Source organism: Alosa pseudoharengus, unplaced genomic scaffold (assembly GCF_046254945.1).
Source record: "Alosa pseudoharengus isolate Yale_2024_CS ecotype anadromous, Long Island Sound unplaced genomic scaffold, YU_APseudo_1.1 YU_APseudo_1.1_scf_16, whole genome shotgun sequence".
Lineage (NCBI taxonomy): Eukaryota > Metazoa > Chordata > Actinopteri > Clupeiformes > Clupeidae > Alosa > Alosa pseudoharengus.
The window spans coordinates 29818481-29844710 of NW_027468630.1; the positions used below are offsets into that span (position 1 = coordinate 29818481).

Consider the following 26230-nt stretch of genomic DNA (forward strand, 5'->3'; position numbering starts at 1 on the left):
TCAGATATGAAGAGGATGTAGAGTACTATGGTGTGATTCAGTCTGCACAATCACAAATCTGCCTGCATTTTTTGAGTCAGGAAGAGAACACTTACACACTTGGGATAAACTTTGGAAAGATATTATCTTTGCTTGCTCATTTCTAGTAAATTTGCTGCCTCCTTTCAGCCTCAAAAATATATCCCCATTTCAAAGTTTCTCTAGTCTCTGCTGCTTCTTCAGCCCTCTCCTACCTCTGATTGACTAGTGCTCGTTGCTTTTGCTGGTTTTGGCAGAATGTGGGATGTATTTGACCCCCCCCCCCCACTCCCCCAAATCAAATACATAATTCATTTTATGCGCAAATGAACAAGAGAGACTGTTTGCTTCTGCATTTTTTATATTGCTTTAGTCTAAATCTACAGGACAGGAGACAGAAATATAATGAGAATGGTCACAACAGAAATTCATGCACTTTTAACAGCAATGGTACGAAAGAACTGAGACACAGGCTGCTCTCCAAAGATGCCAAATGAATACCAAAATACATCAATACATTACAAATACAAAAATACATTCTCAGTATTTACAGTAAAGACTTCACTTGCACATATGTACAGAGGGTAACACAAATGTAATGTAATGAAAATTGCTGTGGAATGTCTTGGAAAAAAGGTTTACGTAGACACAAAAGGTTTAAATTTGGTGTATCACTCTCATTTGGCATACAAGTTTAAGATCTTTACTTTGTCACTGTGGCTGGGCAAGTTACTGTAGTTGTTTTACAACATTTGAATAAAACATCATTAAGGGCACAGTCCATAATTCTAAACCAATGTACTTGCTTCTCAAAGTCCTCTATGTATATGTTCCATATGGCTCTGGTCGAGCCATAACAGTGTTCCAGCAATATTGTGTACATTAGATAATTACACCTTCCATTGTTCCTGAGAATAATGGAAAGTGTAATTATCAACAACCTTTTACCAGAATCATGGACTGAGCATTTAAGATGCAAGGAAAATGGGAAAACAATAGTGAGAACATAGACTTTTTTTCAAAGATTTTAGGTTATGCTTTCCCCTGGTAAGCTTGCGCAGAAGTCATCATGGACAGTGTTCAACACTATTGACGATACCATATAGTGAAACTCATACACACATACAATCAGGAAATGGTATCGTACAATCGCACAGAAATTTGACAAATAGTATCATTTCATTTAGTATAGCCAAGTACTTTTCTGACATTTATGACAATTTCATTTCTAATCCATAACATAACTATGTTGTTATACGTCTTTGTGCAACTGAAAGGAAACAAAAACATATTTTTTGCTCAGTACAGTGCTTTCCTTTTGGTCACTGTGGTAAATTACAGGCATAAGTGAGCAGGAAAACAAATCCTCCTTCAAAATTCATAGGCAACCTGGGTAATCAGAATTCATATTTAAATACCATAAAATAATCAAAATACATTTCAAAAATATACATAACTATGGAAACTATTATAGTTAATTACGTATATGCTTTGAAGCACTCCATAAAGTGTTTGTCAAGGACTTTTGTCAACAAGAAGATTTATGTGTCATTTTCAAAAATATGGTTATCCCTGAAAAGTTTTGAATCCGTCAAAGCTTCTGGGTGAGATACATGTACTAACATGTAGATGAATGATGGAGGAAAAGACACAAAAAACTGGGGAATTATAGGGTCATAATTTAGGCAAACACTATTACTATAAAAAATAATTTCAAATAGTAGTACTGGTTGTTTACTTTGTGAAAGAATTGGGAATTATTATCTTGCTACATCAACTGGGAGAGGTCAATGTCCTTAGATTGTAGCACACAAATACTGTAGCTGTTGTATGAAGAGAATCATTCAATCAGTGTTACACTAAATGACTGTAAATTGTGACAATTTACTCGATTGGCAAATGGCAGTCTTTATGTGATCTGGCTAGACTCAATTCACTTGCGAGTATGGTCTTATGAGTCCTAAGGAATGCAATTTCTTGTTATCAAATAATTCTTAAATTTTTTACAGTTGATTGTCCCTGTTCCTTTGTTTCTAATGCTTATACACAAATTATTTTCTTACAGAAATGAAAATTCAACTTAAGTATTAAAACATGACAATATTATTTTCATAGATATAAAACACACAATACTTTTTTTTCATTGCATAAAATAAATATGCACTTTTGTGATGCAGACAATACTTACATATATATTACAAGTATTATATTTTCCATAAAAATACCTTTGACTGCTTAACAGTTATGACATTACACCACTGAATGTATTGATAGAACTTAGATAATTGCTTCACTTTTTTTGTTGCATAAGATAAATATGCCATTTTTGATGCTGACAATACTTACATATTTTACAGATGCTATACTTCCCAAAAATACCTCTGATAATTTTAAAGAAATTGGTAAAATAAAAATAAAAATAAAAAAAACAGGTCTTTGAGGAATATAATATTAAAATGATTTCACCAAGGACACTGAAGGCACTTAAATGAACTGGAATCCAAAATTTTCCCATGCAGGCATGAAATAAGTGCAAATAGTCATTTAAACCAAAACGTCTATTTTAGTATATGTTTATGCAGTTGAAATGAAGGATTTGAGAAAAATAATATCTCAAAGACTGCAATATAGTGTAAATGTCCAACCATAATATAGTATAGATTAATTAAACTATACCCAAACATAGTGCCAGCATTTTAAAACAGAAGAAATTAAAATATCTTTGCAAAAATACACACTCTGAGTTTCAGTCACATGGCAATTGAAAAAGACAAACACTCATAATAGGAGAACTAGTACTTTTTCATTCTTGTACTTAATTTACTGTCTATGCTACTCCCAAATCTATCTCTTTTTAAAGTTTGAAAACAGCAACACAGAGATACTAGGGAACACTTCAAATGTCACTCTAATTTGCTGTTTGCCCTCTCTTGGATTCAGGCACATGAGCTGGGGCCAATCCATTGGTCTGAATAGAACATTATGTTCCATATTTTAGAAGGTCCTATAACTGAATCTGTGCACAATTTTGTTTGATTCCATGTCTTTGGAGCTGTTGATGTTTCCTCCTCTCACTTATTATTTTTTATAATCGTCGTGGGTTTGTTTTGGGATGGACTTCTGGGGACGGTGCCAGTGGGTTACTTAAAGAGTGGGTAAAAGAGCTTGGAGACACGTAATATGGCAGATTGAAGTGTCTTCAAGCTCTGGTGGGCACCTACTAGAGGAGGTGTCCATGGCAGCTCTGCTCAAACTGTCAGAAGTATTCTGCTCCACCTTCAGGGTTCGGCTCTCTAAGTGAGGTAGGCAAAAGAGGATACGATAAATCAGCCAGTCAATGCTACCAGTTCATTCAGATCATCTGTCAGTACCTGACAGCAACAGTGTCTAAACTGTATAAGAAGAGGGAACACAATCACTTGACTGTTTACTTGCCTCTGGTCCTCTCACCTTTTATGGTACTGTTCCTGTTTGTGGAGGAATGGGGCGCCGGTCCTGTTATCATAGGCCACTGGGTCTGAGTGGGCTTTGCTCAGATACTTATTGGTTTCATGTGTGGCATGGCCCACCTGCTTTGGCTGGTCCACTGTGTAGTCAAGGGGCGCCCCTTCCCATCCATCCCCTGCCTCTACTCTCAAGAAGCTGCCATGGCTGTCCTCCAGCGCTGAGCTCTCGTCGTAGAGGAGGAGGCTGCGGGAACGGACTGCACAAACACACAGACGCACAACACTACAATGTGTAAAAACGTTTTGGTCAAGATTTGATTCAGCGCTGTGTTATAATGACATTACCAACAAAATGTAATTCCTCATACAGCAAGTGGCCCTGCAAATGGATACTGTTATACCTAGTTATACCTTAATATAAAATAAAAAATAAAAAAGCTGCTGCAGTTGAATTTTTGAGCTGGTGCTCTCAGGGTCTGTGCTAGGTTATGTTAGTGAAAATAATGATAGGATTGATTGGACTGCAATCATATATAGACATGACTATTCTAATAAATATTTCATTTAGTCATTGTGCCATTATTCCTCAAAATGACATGCAACTATTTAAAGTGAGACAACCAAATGTACAACATTTAGCCACAACACAGTGGTATTTTCCCTATATAATAATTATTGTTTATAGGATGGGTGATTCACAGGCATCTGTTCATAATAAAACAATTATTTTAACATTGTCTCTGATAATTCAGGAATGAGTTGACTTCACCATTAATGGGTAATAAAGGGGGTTTACTTTTAATGTTTCAAGATATATAATATACCAACAATATAATATACCAGATGTCTGAACAACATCAAAGGACAGGGTGCTCCAACCTTAAGTAACTGAATACCTGTCAGTGGACAACACTATTATGTCTTTACCAGCACATTTGAACACTTTAGGGCAAAGTTGATAGTGTCCACACTAAATAGCTACTCTGATAAGTTGACACATAGCGTATAGTGTTGTCATACAGGCATGGGAAAGTAAAAGATAATGCTATGAAATCTGGATCTTTGTGTTTATTATATGTGTGGATGCACAAACTCTTACTTAAGATTTGGACCTCCGACACTGAACAGTATTTTGTTGTCAGATGACAGAAACGTATTGTCAAAGAAATCCAAAGAAAATTTTTCATTAGATTGTGACAAATTTAAAAATAAATTTACAAGTTTAAAAACAGCATCATAATTTCAAGTCATCAATTAACCCTGACTGAAGAGCCCTGCACAAAACCTAGCCCCTGTCTGTCTACATCCACCTCAGCAGAGAATTTATACGTGAATGTATATGAATGGTAGTTGTGTTTTAACCCAAGGTATGAACAGTGTGAATGGATCACCAATCACGATATCTGCAGAGTGGGATTCATTTCTATCACATCAATTTGGCATACAAGGATAGTGGGATATGAAACGACAGGGTGGAAGGGCAGACATACCCTGGCTGGTGGTGTAGACGTCAGCCGAGGGGAGAGGTGAGGACTTCACCATGTGCGACGTAGTAGAGAGCTCAGGCAGACATGGTACAAGTGAACCCAGCACAAGGACAAAGCACAGCGCCACCACCTGGTCAGAGAGAACCAGACTCTGTGAGCAGGGTGTTGGCTGTGGGCAGAGGCTAGCCCTCAGAGCTAATCTGAAATTAGCACGTCCCTATCAAGGTTACAGTTGATCGGCTTAGAGCTACAGCTTCTCAGGTCTCATGCACAGGGTTGGGAAGATTACTTTTGAAATGTCATAGGCTACAGATTATTAGTTAACAGTAATAAGTTAGGTAACTATATCCATTAAAGTAATGTAACTTTACATTAATTTGAATACGTTCAAACACTTTTTGATTGGCAGACAAGAGGCTGAGCAAATTTAAACTGGAGAACCAATCAAAAACATCCCTCAATTTGAGCGTGTATATATTGCCATGGAGCTTTTCTAAACAGAGAAATTATATTAAAAAATATATATATATTTGTTTTTATTGAAAAGACTATTCAGCAACATTTTGATTAGTTAATTTAATTTCATATATTTGCCCGTAAATGTAATGGATTATTGCATTGAATTTTCAATTTTTTAATTATAATGTTACAAGTAATAGGGCTAGTTCACTCCCCAACCCTGCTCATGCAAAGGACCAAGAGGGGCTACAAAGGGACACTGACATCATCAGGGACGTTGGAACTATTTTCTGTTAGGGGGTGTGGTGAAACAGATAGGGTGTGTATGGCACCTATAGCGCACATGTTTCTATGACACTGTGGGCCCTATCATGACATTCTAAAGTGCATCGTCACTCGTCAAAAGTCTATTCAAATTTAGTAGGACGTCCAGTTCACATTGGGAGGGGTTTCGTTATCAAAAGTGCATGGCGTAACAAGGTGTTCCTAGATCTTTTAATCAGTCATATGGGTGTGTTTGGGGCGTAACATCATTTTAAACCAATGAGAACATCTGTCATTCCCTTTAACGGCGCAAAGCGCGATATGTCAAATAAATGCATCGGTATTTTGGCATTCAACGGCGCATTTGAAGGAGGCTGCTTGCGAGACCGTATGGAATAGTCATTCTTAAATCATGCTTTACTAAAACCTAGCATAGCCTTCACGCATTTGCACTCGTCTATTATTTGAACTCATTGGCAAAGTGAAACTAACTTCACCAAGGAGTCAGTCAATGACAAGACAGTTCAGTTACTTTCACTATTGACTGACAATGGGTTACCACCGAAAACATAGGCTGGAAAAAGCAACACTTACCCTAATGTTGCTCAAATGACTGAATAAAACAACATTTATCCTGCAGAGGAGTTGCTTATATCTCGTGACAGTGCGACTTCAGCTGTGCTCAATACGTGTCTCTCACCTCTCCCCTAATCACTTTTAACCGTCATTACCAATTTGCAAATGATGGTGAATAACTACTCATCATGAGATGTACAGTGTTTCGTAATATCTTTATTCTAATTATGTTTCCCATTGTAATGGTGCAATTTGTAATGCTTTGCATGGACTTGCGCTGGTGTGCGTTCATGAATGATAGAAGGATGGTGCGTGCACCTGCCAATATGATTTAAACTTTGCGCGGGTGGAAAACGAACTTTACGCCATGCGCTGGTGCCCAAAATACAGCCCTGTGTCTTGGACAATATTTTTCCTGTTCTAGCTATTTTTCTGAAGGGTACAAAAAACTTTAATTGGGGAGCTAAAAAAAACGATATTGCTGAAAAGCCTTTTGGACACCTTTGTACAGTCCACACATAATCAACACATTCAGATTCACTATTTTGCCGCAGGCCTTTGGATGTGCTTTACTTCCAGGAGACATACAGTATTTTTTGAATCTCTCATTCATTCACCCCTCTGAAAGTTTTATTTGTGAATTTTAATTGCTCACCATCAGACAAGTTCCTGTTTGTGTAGAGGCCATCCTGCAGGACCGAGGCACTTTGCCTGATACAAGAGCCTGGAGTTTCTGTAGCTGTTGAAGTAGAGATCTGCAGTGGTAAGAAAACATATGCATTATAAACTAAGTATTATTCACTAAATGAGTAGGTCATATACCAGCTTCAAATAAACCTTTGGTGTGGATTTTTTGATGAAAATCTGTTTGCATATCTACACCCCATGAACTGTCTCTGTATTGACCCCATGGTTTTAAAAAGAGATCATATAAGGATAGTCGACTGAAGGATCAGGCATGATGTTACATAAGCTGCACTGTATTTCTAAACTAGGTTTCAGGGCCTCTGTGTCAAAACCACAAAGTACAAGTTCTGTATGACTATGTAAGTTGCACAGTAACCTCTGGTAATTCATCCTCCCACACAGCCCCATTCCTCCATCCCTGAACAGCAGCCACAGAGTGAGAAAAAAAAATGCATCAAATGGAGAGTATTCACATCTGACCCTGAGGGTGGGTTCAATCTCAAGTGAAATATTCTTAGCAGTGGCAGTGATGACTGTACTGACAGCCAGAGGCACTTATGAAGACACAAAGATGTGCTCTCTCATGTGACCACTGAGGTCATCTCAACTTAAACCTTTGCATATTGTATATTTCATACAAATTTGCCCATTTGTTTTACAAATGTGTTATGGCAATTACTGTATCTAATAAACAACATTTAATGTGTATTCCATAATTACACCTGGACCACAGAACCTTTATAGACCAGTAGGGGGAGCCTTCTGATAGTTCAAACGGGGGATGTACTACTGGTTGTATGGAGTGTGACTTTCAACAAGCCCCTTTTCTTCAGGAGTCATGAAACTGACTGTGCATAAAGAGCTGTTTGCAATATGAACTCTACACATTTTGCCTGTACAAATTCAGCTATCAGAATATGGCTATCAAACTATGTAAATATAATACCCTTGAAAGTGTGAATATGATACCCTTCACATTACAGAATTCATATCCATTCCTAGCAAACTACATTTTGAACAACCTATGCACTTGTCTGCCTGTACGTAAATGCTACTAATAATTTGTCAAAGCACATACTAACTGAATTACTGTCAAGATTTTTAACTAAGGTAAACTCTGAATTGAAACATGTTTAGTTTGAATTTATTGTGCCGTAGTTACTTAATCGGTAGGCTACTAGAATTATTCTCACACATCTCCACTGCTCTACACTGCCAATACCAACATAATTATCTGCATCACAAAAAAACAAACATTTAAACAATAACTTCCTACAGACCTCTAAAATAATCAGCATTTTCATCTGCTTTGACAGCAACTTCTGCTTTTGTCAAGAGAATCCCCTCCACATGTTCTGTTCTGGGCATGCTCTTCTTTGAACTCAAGTAGCTGAGTCAGAGAGGCTTGTTCTCCTAGGGGGCCTGTGAGCTCTGCCAGAGGTCCAGTCATTAAGCAGCAGCCTGGAGCCAGCTCCTCAGAGGCCATCTTTTATTTTACACCACAATTAAGGGGAGACATGACACCCCGCTGTGTGTTCAATGCAAGTAAACCATCTTGTTAATGAGAGGGTGGCAGGATTACTGTGCTCTTTTGCTAGCCCAGCTCTGCCATAATTGTATAATATGGTATGGGCTTTGTGTTGATAGCTTTTATTTGACATGGCCCTCAGTGTTTTCAGGAAAACATGTAGGTTTGTGTGTGTATGAATCATTTTTGTCACTCATAATTAGGACAAAATTGGTTTTGAACAGTCTTTGAAACTTTACAGACCTTTTCTGTTCTAATCCCCACTGAAGATTTAGAATGTCTTGTACTCTCAGTGAGCTGAACAGCAATTTCCAAATCATCACCCCCAAAGGGCAACCCACGTTATAGGGAATCAGTGGATAGCAAGCATATGATCTTATTTGCTGTAACCTGACAACAGGTCCATCTTCCATTGTAAGACAGTATAGTGTGGTGAGTTCAGGGACGTTGGAGAAATGCCCCTAGAATTTCCCATGTAAATCGTACAGGCTTTGCCAAATTGAGGGCAAGTGTATAACCTTTTCCCTTTGGAATACAGAGCTAGAATTCACTGCTTAATACGCAAGCATTGTTTGTACTTCTGATATATGACAGTATAATTACATTGCACTTCCTAGAACTTCCTAGAACTACGTAGATTCATTACTGAAAAAAAAGTTTGTACAAGAATGCCTCACCTATTTGCAGTCTCTAGGGTCTCCACTTTCTTCCACAGCTCATTATTCTCTGAAGTATATGTTTCCACTCTGGGGAGAGGAATTTATATTATTAGCCATGACTCATTCAAATAATGGCACATAATTCCACCAAATAATGATACAAATGTGTTAAAAGTGTGTATGTAAAAATGTATGGAAAGATTAATAAATAATTGTTAGGCAATCATACTTTAACATTACCATTATAGTCATATGCATTGTGTCACTAAAAGATATGAGGCCCTTAAACTGAGACCTTAAAGCTAGTGGAGTCTGTATGTAATTTGCAAAACCCCTTTTCCCCAGTACAAAGCAGAAATGTTCTGCAAAGACCTTGAGTCCCAGTGAATTATTCAAATTTGTATGAGTCATATGGCCTGTGCGACTGCATGGAGATGGACAAAAGCCATTGGCATTTGACTGAGAACAATAACAAAAGTGGGGTAAAACATTTGGATGTCAGTAGTAGAACTATGAGTGAGGCTAAGGATAGGGAGATTTGTAGAGCAAAACAGTGATCCTGATTGAACAAAGATATAGGCATAGAAGTGGAGAATTGTATTATTATGTGAAGGTCAAGAGTGCAAATACAACTGATACACTGCAACAGCATTGGGATAAATATACAAATTTAGGAGAAAGAAAATCCCCAACATACTTTTTCTCCAGGCACTCCACATACTCCTTCTTCTTTCTGCGACTTTCCTGAGCTGAAATCTACATTCAAGAGAAAAAGAACAACTGGTTATGTCACCACTGCACTGACCCTTTTTTTTATACCAATTAAGTTATATTTGCATTTTCTATTTTGGTAATAGATTTTTGTTTAGGAGATTTGGGTTTTCAGATTTTTGTTATGAGGTTTGTATAACAAGATTGCATAGTCATCTCAGAAATAATAAAAATGATTTATATTTTTCCACTTATTAAATACACAGTTAAGGTATTGAACTACCAAATCTCAAATACTGTACTATGCCGTTTTAACTATAGCGGCTCTTTTCAACGTAAAAGCAGGGCAGTTCATTTCTTCATACCTTGTTTTTTATCTTGCGACGGACCCTTTTAAGTGCCTTCTCTTCAGTCTTAGTGAGGGGTAGCTTGTTGGGCACAGGATAGCCCTCTGCAATCAGGGTACGTTTCTCCTCCTCTGTTAGCATGAGTGGACCAGAAGTGCCCTGCAGTTTCTGCAAATGAAAAAATGAAATCGAATGACTTTGGAGAATAGCTAATAATCTAGTTGAAGACAACCATATAAATTATCATTATCCATTATCATATATACTGTATGTGTATTAATTCTACAATGCTCAAGAGGTACCCTGGGCACACATTTCCTACACACATTCACAGGCCCAGGAGGAAAGAGTTGGACCAGGAATTTGCCCTAGGACAGCCCAGCTGCTCAGCAGCTTGCTATGGCCTGCTCAACTGAGCAGGAGGCCCCTGGAGTAAGGCCTGCTGAGGAAAGGGCTAGGAGCCAATAGGAAACCATCTAAGGTGCAGCCAGAAGTCATCAAGGAGTTGTCTGTGGAAAACGCTTGGGATGAGAGTCAGCACTGAGAAAGAAGCTATATTGTGGAGGCACACAAACTTACATGAGGTGCAGTGAGAAGGGGTGAGGTGGAGATGGCTGCAGAGGTGCGGGCCTGCAGGCGTGCAGGGCTGGATGGGGGCAGAGAGTGGGGGCTCTGGGAGCCGTCACTATCACTGCTATGACTGCTAGGAGGGGTGGGCGGCAGCTGCAGGTGCTCATCTGTCAGGATTTGCAAGGTTGAAAAGTGAAACAGAATTAATGCTAATCAGCCAAGAAAACTACTAATGGTTTTCTATTCAAGTCATGCTTATGCACGACCTTAATGAGTTTGAAGGTCGGCAAAGACACATGGCTGTCATCAGTCATCATTCATGGCCTCATCATATTCCAATGCACTGGGCTGAGTGGACTTCATTGTTTTTATATGGTGGAAATGTAGACCTCATAAAATACTACTCTTTGCCAAGGTCTTTATCATAATTAAAATGGAAATGGCTTTCAGGACTATGCCAGGTGAAATAGAGAGATGGTTCAATTCCAGTGAACAGAGAGCCTAAAAAACATAATGTGAGCAGACCAGGCAGACTTCCCCCCGTGCAAACACCTACCACCCACTCAGACTGCTTCTGGAATGGCCAATATGTTTAGTTTGACTAGCATCCAGAGTAAACACAAGCAAGTTTTAATTCTGTTTTTACTGGAAAAGGAAGCCTAGGACCAAACACAGAGAATGGGGGTTGAGGGGAAGGCACGTTCTAACAAGAGCCAGTTACAATGCAGACACAAGTAGACATTTCATTGGTTTATCAAGCTTTTGACTAGACACATAACTGGCAGGAGTGATTTTTGATGTGCCAAGCGGGATGGGAATATACTGGAGCTGAAGTCCTGTGCTGCTCCTGGCCCTCTGACCTCTTAAAAGTGTGTCTGACTACTGAGCACTTAGATCAGTCATGCAGGTGCAGCCATTTTGGGAGTGTCTGGTCAGTTCTTCCCATAATTCACACTGGCCCAAGACCACTACTCCACTTCACCATCTGGTGCTTGGTCAGGTGTCTTCTCTGATGTAGGTCTGTAATATGAGGCTGCATAATATGGAAACATTCTAGTTTCACTCTTTCAAGTCCTCTTGAGCCATGCTACTGCAGCAGAGGGCACCATGGGAGGAAACCTGCTAGTGCCATCCAGACATTACCCACACATTAGCCCATTTGACAATGTCAGATAGCATTCATTACCACTAATGACTACCGTTCATGTTCTATCAACATGCAGGTAATGTAGAGTTTTCTGGTAATGTAGAGTTTTCAAAAAACTGGAAAATACATATTGTTCAAATCAGAACTACAGTGATCTAAATTAAACCCGTACACTGATAAAAAGTAATACAAAACACAAACCAATAATATGCCACATTTGAACTCTGTCTTTTGAGGTTGTGCCCATTTAACTGGATACAGTTGACTGAATAGATATTACTCAGACACGCAGTGCAGTATTATTCAGGGGGACGACAGTGCTTAGACATCGAGTTATTGTTTACATGTTCCATCAGGAGCACTGGTACAAGTGACGCAGCCACAGTGACGCACACTCCTCCACAATCAGGATGCTAATAGCATTCTAAAGTAATGGAGAGGGAGGGAATAAGCCATGATGACACAACGTGTTATTTCAGCTTGGTGGAGAGGAGCACCTGTGTTCAATGCACAGTAAATTGGGCAAGCTCTGAAATGGCTGCAGCTTGCTGGGGTAAATACTAAAGAAGCATTATGCACTTTTGCATGCTGTGTCTGTGTTTATGTGGAGATGGATTAAACAGTGGTTTCTGTACATGATTCTAACATAATGGCATAGTTAATAAAAACCCACCTGTTGGGACACTGAGAAACTGATTGACCTCTCTGGGTTCAGCTTTGATTGTAGGCACTTGATTGCATTTCATGTCTTTTGATTCCTGAAACCAGATGGAAAAGTCATCAAGAAATATGCAAATATATTGTGGCTCTAATTCTTTAAGCTAAATATATTGCTGAAAACATTTTTGGAACAAATCCACATTATATTACTATACAAAATGCTTAGAATATGGAGGGGATGTTTGTATAAATCCAATTCAATTGCAACAGTAAACAGGGCTGATGACTGATGACTGATGAACATTGAGAAAACATTCAGAGCTCAATTGTTGCAATGTATTTAGCCACACATTGAATTGCGGACCAAACAGTGCAGATGGCCATTATACACGTAGATATATACCTTAAGTGCTTAGTGAGACAAGTGAAGCTTTAGGTGGCTCACACAACAAAGTTTGCCAAAATTATGTCACATTACGAAATATTTTCTGAAGTACAGAAAAAACATATTTCTTGTAAATTAAATGCAGGTGTTAACTCACTTCCAAAAACAATACACATGTGTGTTGTTTAACACTGACACTATCAGTGCAGCCATTGGTAGTGTTCAATGCACTGCTAACCCTACTTCTTTGTCTGTATCTCATATAAAACCCGCCCCATGCCGGATAAGAGGTTGTGATTGGTTCCTGGCTTTTCAGTGATTCAGAAATTAGTCAGACAAGTCCTGACAAGGACCCACCTTATCCTCAGGGGCATTTCTCTGGGGTGGGGGAGCCAGGTTGAGAGGCTGAGGGGCAGCACTGACTGCAGGAGAGGGTGCTGGAGCAGGGTCTGACAAAAGACTGGGCTCCTGTTTCACCAAAATGGCCGTCAGATCCTGGCTGAAGGACCACATTCCTTCTGATTCTGTCAAAAGAAGTATATTTTATGTTCAGAAAACTTTCCCAGTGAGACAGGTATTGAAATAATGGCTGATAAAAGTAAAATACATTTTCTGGAAATGCACACTCAAAACAAGGGAGAAATCAACTAACCAAAAAACGTAGTCATAGTAAGACATATGCTATGCCAGTGTGTTACTGAAAGAACTCTGCAATGAACACTTCCTCTTGAAACCTTATACCAGTAGCAATAAGGAGTTTTGGCAAGCTAGCTGCCTAAAAGACATTAGAAAATGCTTGCTAAAATACTAACAGTAACACTTTACTTGACAGTATCGACATAAATGTGACATGACACTGTCATGAACACATGACACTGTCATGACACATGAACCCTAACCCTAATCCTAACCTCTGACCCTAATCCTAACCCTAACTCTAACCCTTACCCTAACCCTAACTTGTTATGACAAAAACCGAATGACACTTAATGACAGAAGCGTTATGTCATAAACATTTATGACTTGTTTATGACACGTTCATGACAGTGTCATGTCACTCTTATGTCGATACTGTCAAGTAAAGTATTAACTAATGTATTTTTGTGACATTGACACTTTGTAGTACTTGTTTTACTAAAGTGTGTGCTCATTTTACTACAGTTTTTTTCAGTCGCTAACAAGCGTTTGTCTAACCAGTTGTCACATTTTCAAAACTCTAAACACAATTAGCACAGCATCGGTCTTTTGTGGCCATACCATTCACACATGTCATGTCGTTTTCACACAATATGCAGTCAGTGAACACATTTCCGCAATGCTTACATTTTCTTAACAGACAAGCTATACCTCCCAACAAAACTATGGATTGTTTTTGTAGTATTTACTAATGTTAACACACAACATCCCACAATAGCAAACACAATATCCCAAACCTTAGATACACTATATCAAAACCTCTGCTTCTGCTCTGCTTCTGCTAGCAAATGGTTTTACAGTATCTCAGGTGCATCGCCTTGGATAATGTCAGATGCGATGTTGATGAAAACATGTGGCCTAACTCTAAAAATCGCAGAGATGAGATACAGTAATGTTGTGCTTTTTTTAGTTCCCCCTTTTTATCTGGGCTTTTTGCTGTTGTTTTTTGTTCAGAATGCTCTTGTGTGTTTCATGGATATTTTGTTCACTGTAAGCAATACTGTAAAACTTTTTCTGTTCTATCATACTGTAAACAGTATTTCTACTGTACCTCCTGTAGTAAACAGTAAAGGGAAAAAAAACTGATTTGCTTTTTACTGGAATGCTTTTGAATGTGCACATTACATGTGGACATACAGTCCCCAACCAAGAAATGTAGTGTAAAAACTGTGGATAGAGCATGTTTTGCATGCAAATACCTGTAAAACTGAAACATAAAAGTCTATGCAGTTTTTGTCATGTAAACAATAGCCAGTATTTTGAAACCTGGTGTACTTTGATTGACTGCATGTACCTTGTGAAGAGAAAACAAGTGTTATTCTTTGACAGAATAATTTCATTTTGAGTCAGATTTCCAGTGTTTTGGTAAAGTTAGTGTGTGCAGAGAAATATGTGTTCTGTTTTGAAATGAAGAGTTAGTATATATTTAACAAAATGTGTTTTTGAGAAGAAAATTGAAGGTGTGAGTCTGTGTTAAGAGTTTAGAAAAAGTATCTGAAGTATGGGTAAGCGCTTGTTAGCGATTGAAAAAAAACTGTAAATTGTATTCTCATTTTACTTTGCTGAATTGTGCACATTCTCTTGACATTTTAAAAAATATATTGCAATGACACATCTTGGGTTCCATTGCTGTGCCATGAAAGCTTTTCTTACATTTAGTATAATGTTCCAGGGCAAACACATAGCTATAGTATCAGCTAGTGGGAAAGACAGTCATGTTTATCTGTCCTTCACATATATAATATCAAAATGAATGTAAAAAATATACAAAAACTAGTTGCTTATAGACCCTTTCAACTGCATAAACAAACACGTGCGCTCCTAAGGCATTTCCAGTGGCACAGAAAACAACAACAAAAATGTCTTAAAGTCGACATTTTGTAGAGCATTACACTAAAGTCCAATCCATTTTCATTTCAAAGTATTTGTCTGTGCTGGTTTTGAATGTTTCAACCGTAAATCCTCTAGGAACAGATTGAGGCTATGAGGTAAATTATTGCGTGCATATGTATATGTTTATTTGATTTATATTAACAAACTGACTTCTAATCCTGAGTGCTAATGTATCCAGGTGTGCCTGCAGGTGTGCATCCGTACGCACTGAGTGTACCATCAAGCTACTCAATAACGAGAGAAAATTTCCCCTGTGTGTATTCACACCAAGTTGGCCTACCATATCTTCCAAACTCTGCACAGTACCCCACACCGAACTTCATGACAGTAGGCTATTTACAATTTTCTGTACCATAGCATGTGTGCCATAGCATTCATTAATTCCTGCAGGCACCCTGAGTGTATCAGATTTTTCAATTAGTCCTGTAGTTTAGACATAATATTGCACTGCCATGTTGAACCAAATTAACAAGAATGGTGAGATGCTCATACTTTTATTTAACAAAAATTTGGATGGCATCAGATGGGTGAGTGCCTCTTCAGATATTTTATCTTGATGAAGTGGGAAATGGTAAAGCATTGTGCACCAATGTCATGTATTTAATGCTCAGGCAGCACAAATATGGATAAAAATGCATATCTAATAATAATTATAATAATAATAATAAATAATAATAATACTCAAAGACGCTCTAAAGTTTTTACATAGGTACAGACAAACAGACAAGGTACACAGACAAGGTTACATAAAATCTTTGTCTGTATTCTCTATACGGTTCCCAGTGAATGTCAAGAGTGTCTTTGAAGTTGTCTTTTTTAACTAGCAGTGCAGTTAAAGTAAGTGGAACTCAGGTTCAGCTGTTATAGTTCTGGCCGTTGTGGGGGTGTGGAGCTCATTAGTCAGGTTTCATGTTGAAACTAGTCTGATCTCTCTTCAGTGCACCAGGAGATCCTGTAAAGTCTGGTCCTAGTTATAACCGGCTCCTAATGTAAGACAGGGCTTTAACTCTGGGGAACCCTTGGAGGAAGGGGGTGGTGTGGAGAATCATGTCTGCAATGTCTTAACTTAGTAGCAGTGTTGAGGTTTTGGCCTTGTGTCAAACTTAGGATGATGCAACAGGTCAAAAAGAGCCAGTACTTTTTTTTCCAAGATCAACCCACCAGCCCTGCCGCGAGCTTATTTTCAGTTTGTTTTCCATCTGAACTGGAAAGCTGTTCTCCTTTTTCATTTTATTGATGGCTCCTTTTTATCTTGGCCCCGAGCACAGAGAAACATCAGCAGCTGGGAGTCATTGCAAGGGGATGCAAGAGCCACATGGCTTGTCAAAGTGAGTATGTGCTTGAATGTGTGAGTATGTGCTTGAATGTGTGAGTTTGTGTGTGTGTATATGAGAGAGAGAGAGAGTGAGTGAGTAAGAGAGAGAGAGAGAGAGAGAGAGAAAGAAAGTTAGTGAGTGAGGCAGTGAGAGAGAGTGAGTGAATGTGAATGTTGGCTGACTGCCTGAAATCCCCTGACTTACTTCCTCCTGGGGCGGTCAGAGCTAGGAGCATGCTCAGTAGGCTGCGATTTCTGCGCTGCACAGGCACTGAAGGAGATAGGGCTTGGAAGTGAAGTACACTAAAGACACATGATATAGGCAAGAGAGAACCTGTGTCTGTTCCTCTTGGTTTACAAAATCAACTTATACCACACTATATTGCATGTGTACTATGGAAAATGCCTTTTTTGTAGATAGCTTATTTGATGATAGACATATCCAGTGACATGAATGAGAGTGTCACGTACACAACTGGTAGTTTCTAGTCCTCACCTATCATGTCATTGTCTGTTTCAGAGGTGTAGTGCAGAGACGTAAAATCATGAGTAACCAACAAGTTGTAAACACAAGACAGAATAGTACATAGGCTGTAATCAGGATCTAACCTGCTTCCTCATCCATTTTGATTGGCATAGAGGGGCTCTGTGGTGCTGAGTCTCCACTCAGAGAGTAACTGTGCTCGGCCTGGATGGCAGGATTAGGTGGGTCCAAGTCCATGTCCAGGAGAGGATTCCTCTCTGCCAGTAGGTGGTCATCAAAGAAACTACTGAAGAGATCATTTGAGAAGTCCTCCATTTGCTCTGAGAAGTGCTGAAGATCACACAGAGATCACACAAACAATTTAATGTAAATCTTCAAACAGTTCATGATTAAAATAACTAACATGCAGCATTTCTACATTTTTTTCAGCATTTTCAATTTTTTTTTTTTTAAAGATAAGGCCAAAATAAGGCCAAGTAAGTTGTGCACATCTAGATGGTAGCACACTTTATGTATTTATGAAAAAGTGGAACTAATTAAGAATTTAAATCTCATATGAATTAAATCAGACTTTATGAATAGAACAGGCCTGCTGAACACGGGTAACCTTTGGGACCATAAAGAAACTTCTCTGACCAGAAAAGTGTGGACAAATTAATTATTTATTCAATTTTAAGTTTTAAAGCATAGCATTTTACTGAAAGTAAGCTTCTTCTTCTAAATCTTCTTAAAGTGCATCACATTTGACACTTGCATAAATCCACTAAGCGAGCCCTTGACAACAAGTCTACTGGGGTGATAAATAAATATAAAACCTTAACATCTCCTGCAGAACAGTAACGTGTAATTGTATTTTCTATAAAGCATGCCAATGCAAATATGCTAATACAAGGTTAACCTCAGGTCTACGTTATCAAATACACTTTAAACTTTACTCATGAAGGAGTGTCACCACAGCTTAAATACATGTCGTCGTCAGATGTGTTTGCTGAGGAGGGGAGTGGCTGTGGTGCAATGAAAGCCCATTGCTGTTTACATCCTGTTAAAACAGGCGGGGTGTGGGAGATACACAGCTGTGGAGTGCTGTGCACATGGAGAATCCACAAATCTGCAAGCAACAGCTCTAACACCCAGATCCTGCACCTGCCAGGTGCCCGGATAGGGAAACATGTGCACCAGGATATGGCTGCCATAACCCCTTTATATATCAGCTGTGTGTTTCCATGGTAAATGCTATGGTCATTAACAGTAAGTATTAGGATTCAATCATCACAAAACCATCACAATCAATTGATTAATTATCCTTGCCATGATACATGGGGAGAGCTGTGCCTTTACCAATTACTGTGGCAATTATAGATAGAAGAATCAAGTTGGATGATCCCAGGAAGGGGTCAAAAGAGAATTGTTTGACACAACACATATGCCACCATTAGCAGCCAGCTAATCATTTTCACTGCATAAGCAACAGCATAAATAATCCTTCCCTGCTTCATTCATATAAAGCATTCCTGTTACGCAGTGTGCATGTGTGAAGCCAATCTGTTACACGCATTGGTAACAATTCAAATGAACGTGAAAGGACAGTGTCTTTTTTGGTAAAGTATCTTGTTTTCAGTCAACTCTCAAGTTTATAATGAAACAGTTTATAAACCTGACAGCAGAATAAAATATTGTCTCATTGTGCACACATTTTAAGTAGCTTTTTTAAGAATGCCTAAAATATGAGGTATAGATTGCTTTTTGTAATCTGATTGCTAAAAAACATATTGTTTGTTTCCTTTTGAACAAAAAGAAAACTTCAAGGAAGTAGAAAGCCTTGGTAAAACTGAGAGAGACCCTATCAGGTTAAGGGGCCCTTTTTGTAGTACTAAGTGATGATGCAAGACTGCTGATGCAAGACCTCTGAAATTTCACATCTGGCCTTCTCCTCAAAATCCCAGAGATGGAGCTGTGGAATTTCAGCTGAAGACAGAGGGCCCTTTTTCCCAGTGGCACTGGGATAGCCTTCAGACGGCCCCAAAAATGCATACTTTCTCTGGATCTGGGTCATATTACCATTGGGGTAAAAATAGAGACTTATTCACTTTTGGTGGTGTGACAGTTTATTTACACTCTTGCCCCCACGCATGACAACAGAAGGGCCTGGAAAGCTCTTTTTTCCTTTGGCAAACAATAAGCAGTAGACCACACAGCTACTCTAAATTTGATGTCAATATCCTAATGCTCTGGTGTCTAGCTTCCTCCTCAGTCCTTGCACTGCCCCCTAACACTGCCAGAAAGAATCTGTAGAAGAAGCCAAATCTGCATTTAGTCATTTTCCCTCAAGGATCATAACAAACATAGTTAAACAAGATGACCGACACACCGGTTCAACACCTTTAACATACAACAATGCTAGTGTCAATACAAGAGCACCTAAGACAGGCGGTGCAGGTCTGAGATAGGACTCTTGAGGCAAAGATTCTCCAACCATGAGCACAGTCCATACACATTATCTTTAAAGCATCCTGGATATCTCACTTTGAGTAATTACAGTACTTAAACGTATTTTAAAAGGATGCATATACGTGTGAATTGTAAACATTTCAATGTGAGACTGTGGGTGTACAAACATTTTTTTATCTTTAAAATGTCAAAAGTTGAGGACTATTAGTCAGTGTGTGACATCACATTTAGTGGTCTACCCTTATATCTAAAAATATGTTTTATGCTGTGCCTCTAAAATGTTAAGCTTTTGTTTGTTTATAGGCTGGCCTGTTGGTGGTGGTGTAACAAAAGTTCAATGGCAAACCCCAAAACTGCATAGTTTTCCATGCATAGTTTACCTTGTCATAAATATGTAATGTTGCGAAGAAATCATATCAATATGTAAATGCAGTGCAATGCAATTTTGTGTCTATTAGTATATTTAAATGTGTAGTTCATGTGGTGAGACATGCCTTACATAGAGACAAAAGCCAGAAATCCTTACTTAACCCCAACTTGGCTTGTGGACTTGAAGCTGACTATGTACATTTTGTTACACTTGAAACATTGACTTTATACTGCTAACAAACAGATATATTTTTGACACCTCAGGCTTTGTCATGCCCAGATGTCTCCCAGCATTCCTTTTGCTGATTCAAACAATCCAGCTGTATGCTGGCCAATCAGCACAGAGCATGCAAATTAGCCGGCTGCAGCAGCAAAGGAGCAGGAGTGCAAGGTTAGTATGGAGCGGGCCGGCATGGCTAAAAATGGGTCTTGGTTGCATTGCAAACACACTAATGAGTAGATAAAACCATGATGTCAGAAACCGAACACCTATTAACAGAACTGTTTCACTGATGAGACGCTAATATGCAATGATGATTTTGAGCGCAAATTCAAAAAGGAAAGAGAATGAAATACATTTGTGTGGCATAGTCCGTTTCAGTGGCAATAAAAGTGTCCAAATAATACATTTCTACAATCAAATGGCATGTGTACTTGTGTTAACAGTATATGAGATGAGTTAAAGTAGAATATAGTTACAAAAAGATTGCACATAGACAAAAAGCCTCTGACATTTTCATTTAAATAGAAAGTGATTACTTGCTTATACATTGGTCTGGGGTGTGAGAGTGTCAGCCAACATGTGTTCAAATGCATGGATATTTTCACCTGTCCCAAAAAGTCACATGCCACATATTGTTGTACTGCCCAACAATAGGCCAGATGCAGACACATGTAGCTAACACGATTTCTGGTAGTCTGGGGCACACCCCCTTGGTTCACTAGCATACAAATGTAATGGTCCATACCAAATCCCTCAACAATACAGGTGCATACAGAAAGCTATTGCTTCAATATAGAGTAGCTGTCCCACTACACACAATGACTACTACTACTACTACTACTACTACTACTACTACTACTACAACTACACAGACGTTCACACACACAAATGCACACACACACACATACAAATATCTATTGTTAGCACTAACAAGAAGAGATTTCATAAATAGTTATGTGATTAAGGAACACAAGCAGTTTTGAAACATCCATGATGTTTTACTTTTTGGATAAGGTTCTTTGCCTTCTTTAGTTGGTCTGCAGGCATGCATTGTGGGACCTGTTGTATGAATCACGTATCTGTACATCCCAAACACTCTCCATAAATCAGCAGGAGGCATGACAGTAGTACTCTGTATAATTACCCAAACCGGCTACAAAGACAAGTAGGCTTCAGAACATCCCAAATCCATCTGGGTCACCCTTTCCCTTAAACCAAAAGCTAGCTTTTGAATGCCTTGTGGTCATGAGGGTACAGTTCTGTGTCCTGTCGCTTCCCTTCAGACTCGTCCACCCCACCTCCTACATACAGGGCAAGCAGTCTCCCCACAGCATTGTGGTAACAAGCACCCATCCCCCACTGTCCATGGGTGGAGCAGCCTGGTTTCTTAATTCCAGCTCAGATGCTTTCTTTAGCATGCTATAGAGGTTGGCTAACCACAATCACTGGAGACAGGCTTCTGTGTGTCACTGAGGCTGGTTTTCCATCCCCCAAAGGACCACTTTTGAGCCATAAAAAATGGGATGAATCTAAGGTAATGGACAAAAGATGGCTGAGAAAAAGACAAAGACGAAAGATTCTCTGCTAAAGACATTTTGTGACAGCTGAAAACTGAAAAAACACACATTGAATTCGTTTACTAGGAGGCCCTGAAAGTTCACAACTCCAATTTAATCTTTTCATCCCATGACCCAGCCTTGCTTTAGAATATATCATCAGCTGCAGTTCCAGACGACAGGTGTGCATGTGTAGACCCTATTGGGCCCTTTTTAGCCCCTTCAGAGTCTGTAACTCTACTGCTGTTTCACGGTAGTGGTTGTAGTGGTTGCGGTGGTGGTTGTGGTGTGTACTAAAAGGATCACCTAGTACACACAAGTTCCTGTAAGTTAAAATCTTACATTGTGAACTGCTATAAGCTGCTGTATTTAACAGAAAGCATGGGGAATTAACTCACTGGTGTTTGCACACAAGGCTATGAGGAAAACTGTTGACTTCTGCAAATATACATACAAATGAGCTCAACATCTTTTCTGAAGAAGGGCATACTACTCATCTGGAATTTGCATATTCACCAACTATGATACAATCTGAGCTGTTCATGTCACGGTAGATTGAAACATAATTTGCCATCATTTTAGAAGATAAACAGAATACAGGCTGTACTGTTATTATGATCAAGTATGAGCAAAGTTTGTGGCTCATTTAGATATTGGCCTATGCATCGCATAAATGACATAACACTGCTGCAGCCTGCTCTGCTGGACCGGCTCCAGCATCAGTAGTAAGTTGCCAGCACCACTGCCAGCAGTCCCTGTTGGAATCTGGTGAAGTGGAATGCAGGTTCTCGTTTCTTGGTTGTATTGCCCATGCTTCTTAAAGACAGACCCACTTCATTCCCTATCCTGTGTCAGATTAGGTTAGCAGTATGACCCCAACTTGCCACAGCCAGGGGTATTCTGTTGCCTTCAGCATGTCGGGGATTGTAGGTGTACTCACAGCTGCCGTAAATAAATAAAAGAACTTCAAATTCAGAGGCAACATGGTACAGTTGATAAACCATAAAGTGACACGACCAATCCAATAAACAAATTCCCATAGCTATCTCTCTCTCACTCTCTCTCTTGCTCATGTAGGCCTACACATCTACAAGATGTCAATCAATAAATTGGTGTTACGTATGGCATATGGGTGTAGACACACTTGTCTATCCTCCCACATGCTTGTAATGCAGCATATGATTCCCTTTAACTCACTTTTGTTGTCTATTAGAGTCTGTTCTTTTGTGAATGGTTTGTTGAAATGTCATTAATAATGACTTTAGACAAGTGTTTCCAGCCAAACCTGTGTTAATGTGGGAGGAAACATGAGGAAACACTAGTTAAAGACAAGGGCGTTCACCTGAAAATAGTCTATTCAAAAGAAAGAAATTACTTGTAAATGAGGATGGGTGTATAGGCAGAAAGATTCTGGTTTACATCCTTTTATCATCATTCTCAACACTGACACCAATCAGTCACTAACTGGCCTCTCAAAAATCCAGCTCATTGTGGGATAGGCTATGGCATGCTAGCACACCTGCATAGCACAACGTATTGTAACGTCGGTGCACTGGACTGTGTGCTACGGTTCCCACAATGCTTCACGCTGGCGATTCTGGGAGAACATTGGGGGGTTTATTGTATGTGGTTGTGCCTTTATTTACTGTTTATGTACGTGTTTTAGTGTTGCGATTCCCTTTTTAGTTCTACCTCGTGTGTGACCCTTCATGTTGGTGTGGCTGTGTCCACCCCTGTGCAGTGTTTCCCATACATTGACTTATTTGTGGCGGCCCACCACAATATCAACATTGACCACCACACAATGATTTTCCAGGTTGTACTAAATTGTGCTTAAATCTGGTTAGCATCATAGCACGCTGCGCTAATTTGTTAAAAACTGTTGCATTCAAGTTAATTCTGTTAACCTGCCACCACAAATAGAATTCAATTCTGTGGGAAACACTGCCTGTGTGTGTGATGTATTAGTGTTCTTGACTTCCCTAGTGTGTGCTATGTCCTGTGTCTGTTTACTCCTGACCAGCAATAAAGATGCAAAAGTTTGTGATGCCTACAACAGATAACTTTAAGTGAAATAATGGAGTGAAATGTTCTAATGGTCAGGCCAGTGCTTATGTTAGAACCATTTGTTAATGTCATGGATGCACATGTGGTAGATTGGTGCAAAAAACCCTCTACAGCCAATAAATATGCCTTGTCTTCAGCATCATGAAATGTCACTCCAATAAACAGTGTCCTCTCACTCAGCCCTGTCTGGTTTAGTCACATTAAAGAGCAGACCAAGGCTATCAACTCCACAATCTTCATTTGATTTCACCTGTCTGGGGAAGAATACTGGACTATTGCGCTAGTGATTCTTTGCAAACATATAACCAATTATTTCAGCCTAACTGCAGTTTTAATATTTTATGAATTTTATGTTCATTAAAACGTTTCACCAATAGCAGTAACAACAAAAAGCAATTCCATACATTAATAACAGCAAAACTAGAAAAAATGATTTTTAGTCGAAGTCGTTGCAGCATTCACACCCTATCTGATTTGTGACACCTAAAGCCACAAGATAACATTTTTAGCTACAATAAAAACGAACTAAAATATACATTTAATGGTGGCTACAACAAACTGAAACTGTAATTCGGGTCCAGGTCATGTGACCTGTTGAACGCAAGTTTAAACTGCAAGATGGGTAACCATTCTGCCTCACACTCCAATGCACAAAGCGTCTTTCACTGAGGGGCCTCACCCGAGATGCTTCGTTTACTTTGCTTCTACCCCCTTCTCAAAAAATGAGGGGCCAAGCAGACAGAGGGCCTTGGAAAGGGCTCAGACAGACCCCAATTCACAGTTAGCTAGATACCATATACCTTTACCCTAGATCTCTCTCTCTCTCTCTCTCTCATAACACAACCATGAAAAGTTGAGAGACATAGCATAGAACCACACTATTAAAACTGTGCAACAAAGGACACAATAAAATAGTGTACAGCAGTTGAACCAGGGAATTACTGTCAGGGAATTGTAACTGATCATTTAGCCAGTTCGAAAGGTGGACACCAGGCTACCATGCATTTGGGTGAAATGGAGAGTAGGCTACTATCCAGTGAAGAAATAGTATGGTGAAGGCTGGATAGTGAGGAGCAGTCTGGGGTGGCAAGTTCTCTCTACGCATGGATGACTGAGTCACACTGGAAACATCATTCTGTATGCCTAATGTCTAATGGATTCCATGGAGTTAACTAACCAGCAGCTGTGCCCAGGAGCCCATTGGTAGCCTAAGTCTAATTTTCCAAGTGCTGATTTAATTATAGACCACTGAAACAGCCTGATGAATAAGATTCAAAGTGATTAAAAAGCAGACTACCCTATATATAGGCTAAGGTATTGTTTAGGTGACTTAACATGGGATGAACATAAATGACCGTATTGGAAGTCTCCGTTGCTTAAGTGACTTCTTAAATGGAAAATAGAGCTGCTACTGTCAAATGTCAGATCTCGCCCTGAAGCCGGATGAGTGAAGGTCCGGGAGGCGTGCAATGGCGAACAACGTCACACGCCCACTTAAATGGTTTGTATGGTTAAGTAGGACGTGTAGAAAACAGCTGTTGGGATATTTACAGATAATATAGAAGCTACATGCTTTTTATACACAAAGACATTTCTTTACAGATGCTGATTTAACGAAACTATGACACAAATGATTTGGGGGAAAGGCGCATGACAGTTATGGATACAGCTTTCCTGCTTGACACGTTTACAAAGTTCACAAATATTTGTAGGCTGTAGGCTAGGCTATGGCTTATAGTGCGTTCCTTCAGAAGTGTAGGCTACATGCATGAGGCAGATTACTCGTATGCAACATCGCAGGTGAGCTACCCATCTGGCAACGCATATGCCGGTTACATGCAAAATAGGCTACATTAATAGATAGGCTACATTTTCTTATCAGAAATTAAGAGCACGTTTAGACATTTATTAAGGTGTTAAAATGTAAAGTTGGAACATACCACATTGCTAAGAAAATCTGTTTCATTCAAATCTTCGAGGTCCAACAGGTTGGAATTAGGGAAAAGTTTGTCCGAGGTGAAATTGTCCAAAACGGTGTCCATAACAAAAATGGAATGATATCTCACCAGAATATGACTAACTGTATAATAAAAAATAAATAAATAAAAGAAATGATCAAATATCACAGCAGATAAGGAACTGACGATGTGATGGTGTCGCTAATCAACCATTGGTCTCGACGGACTCGTTCATGCAATGATAAGAAAATACATATAAATAGGCCTATCTTGGTGA

General features: G+C 39.2%; 1 protein-coding gene across 1 annotated transcript; it reads right to left on the bottom strand.

The window, feature by feature from the left end:
• Positions 1–377: 377 nt before the first annotated feature.
• creb3l1 (cAMP responsive element binding protein 3-like 1) lies at positions 378–26230 on the bottom strand. The gene is made up of 12 exons (XM_076287651.1): positions 25936–26230; positions 17458–17662; positions 13302–13468; positions 12573–12657; positions 10762–10919; positions 10201–10350; positions 9822–9880; positions 9143–9211; positions 6906–7005; positions 4955–5081; positions 3469–3721; positions 378–3311 (listed from the first exon to the last, which is right to left on the bottom strand). Exons 1-12 carry the CDS (start codon positions 26035–26037, stop codon positions 3275–3277), a joined length of 1512 nt encoding a protein of 503 aa, XP_076143766.1. The 5' UTR covers positions 26038–26230; the 3' UTR covers positions 378–3274.

Coding starts and splice junctions, on each gene's coding strand:
- creb3l1 (XM_076287651.1), bottom strand. CDS start 26,037: ATGGACACCGTTTTGGACAATTTCACCTCGGACAAACTTTTCCCTAAT. Junction 9,881..10,200: donor GTCGCAAGATAAAAAACAAG/GTATGAAGAAAT, acceptor TCTTGAATGTAG/ATTTCAGCTCAGGAAAGTCG. Junction 9,212..9,821: donor GTGGAGTGCCTGGAGAAAAA/GTATGTTGGGGA, acceptor TCCTCTCCCCAG/AGTGGAAACATATACTTCAG.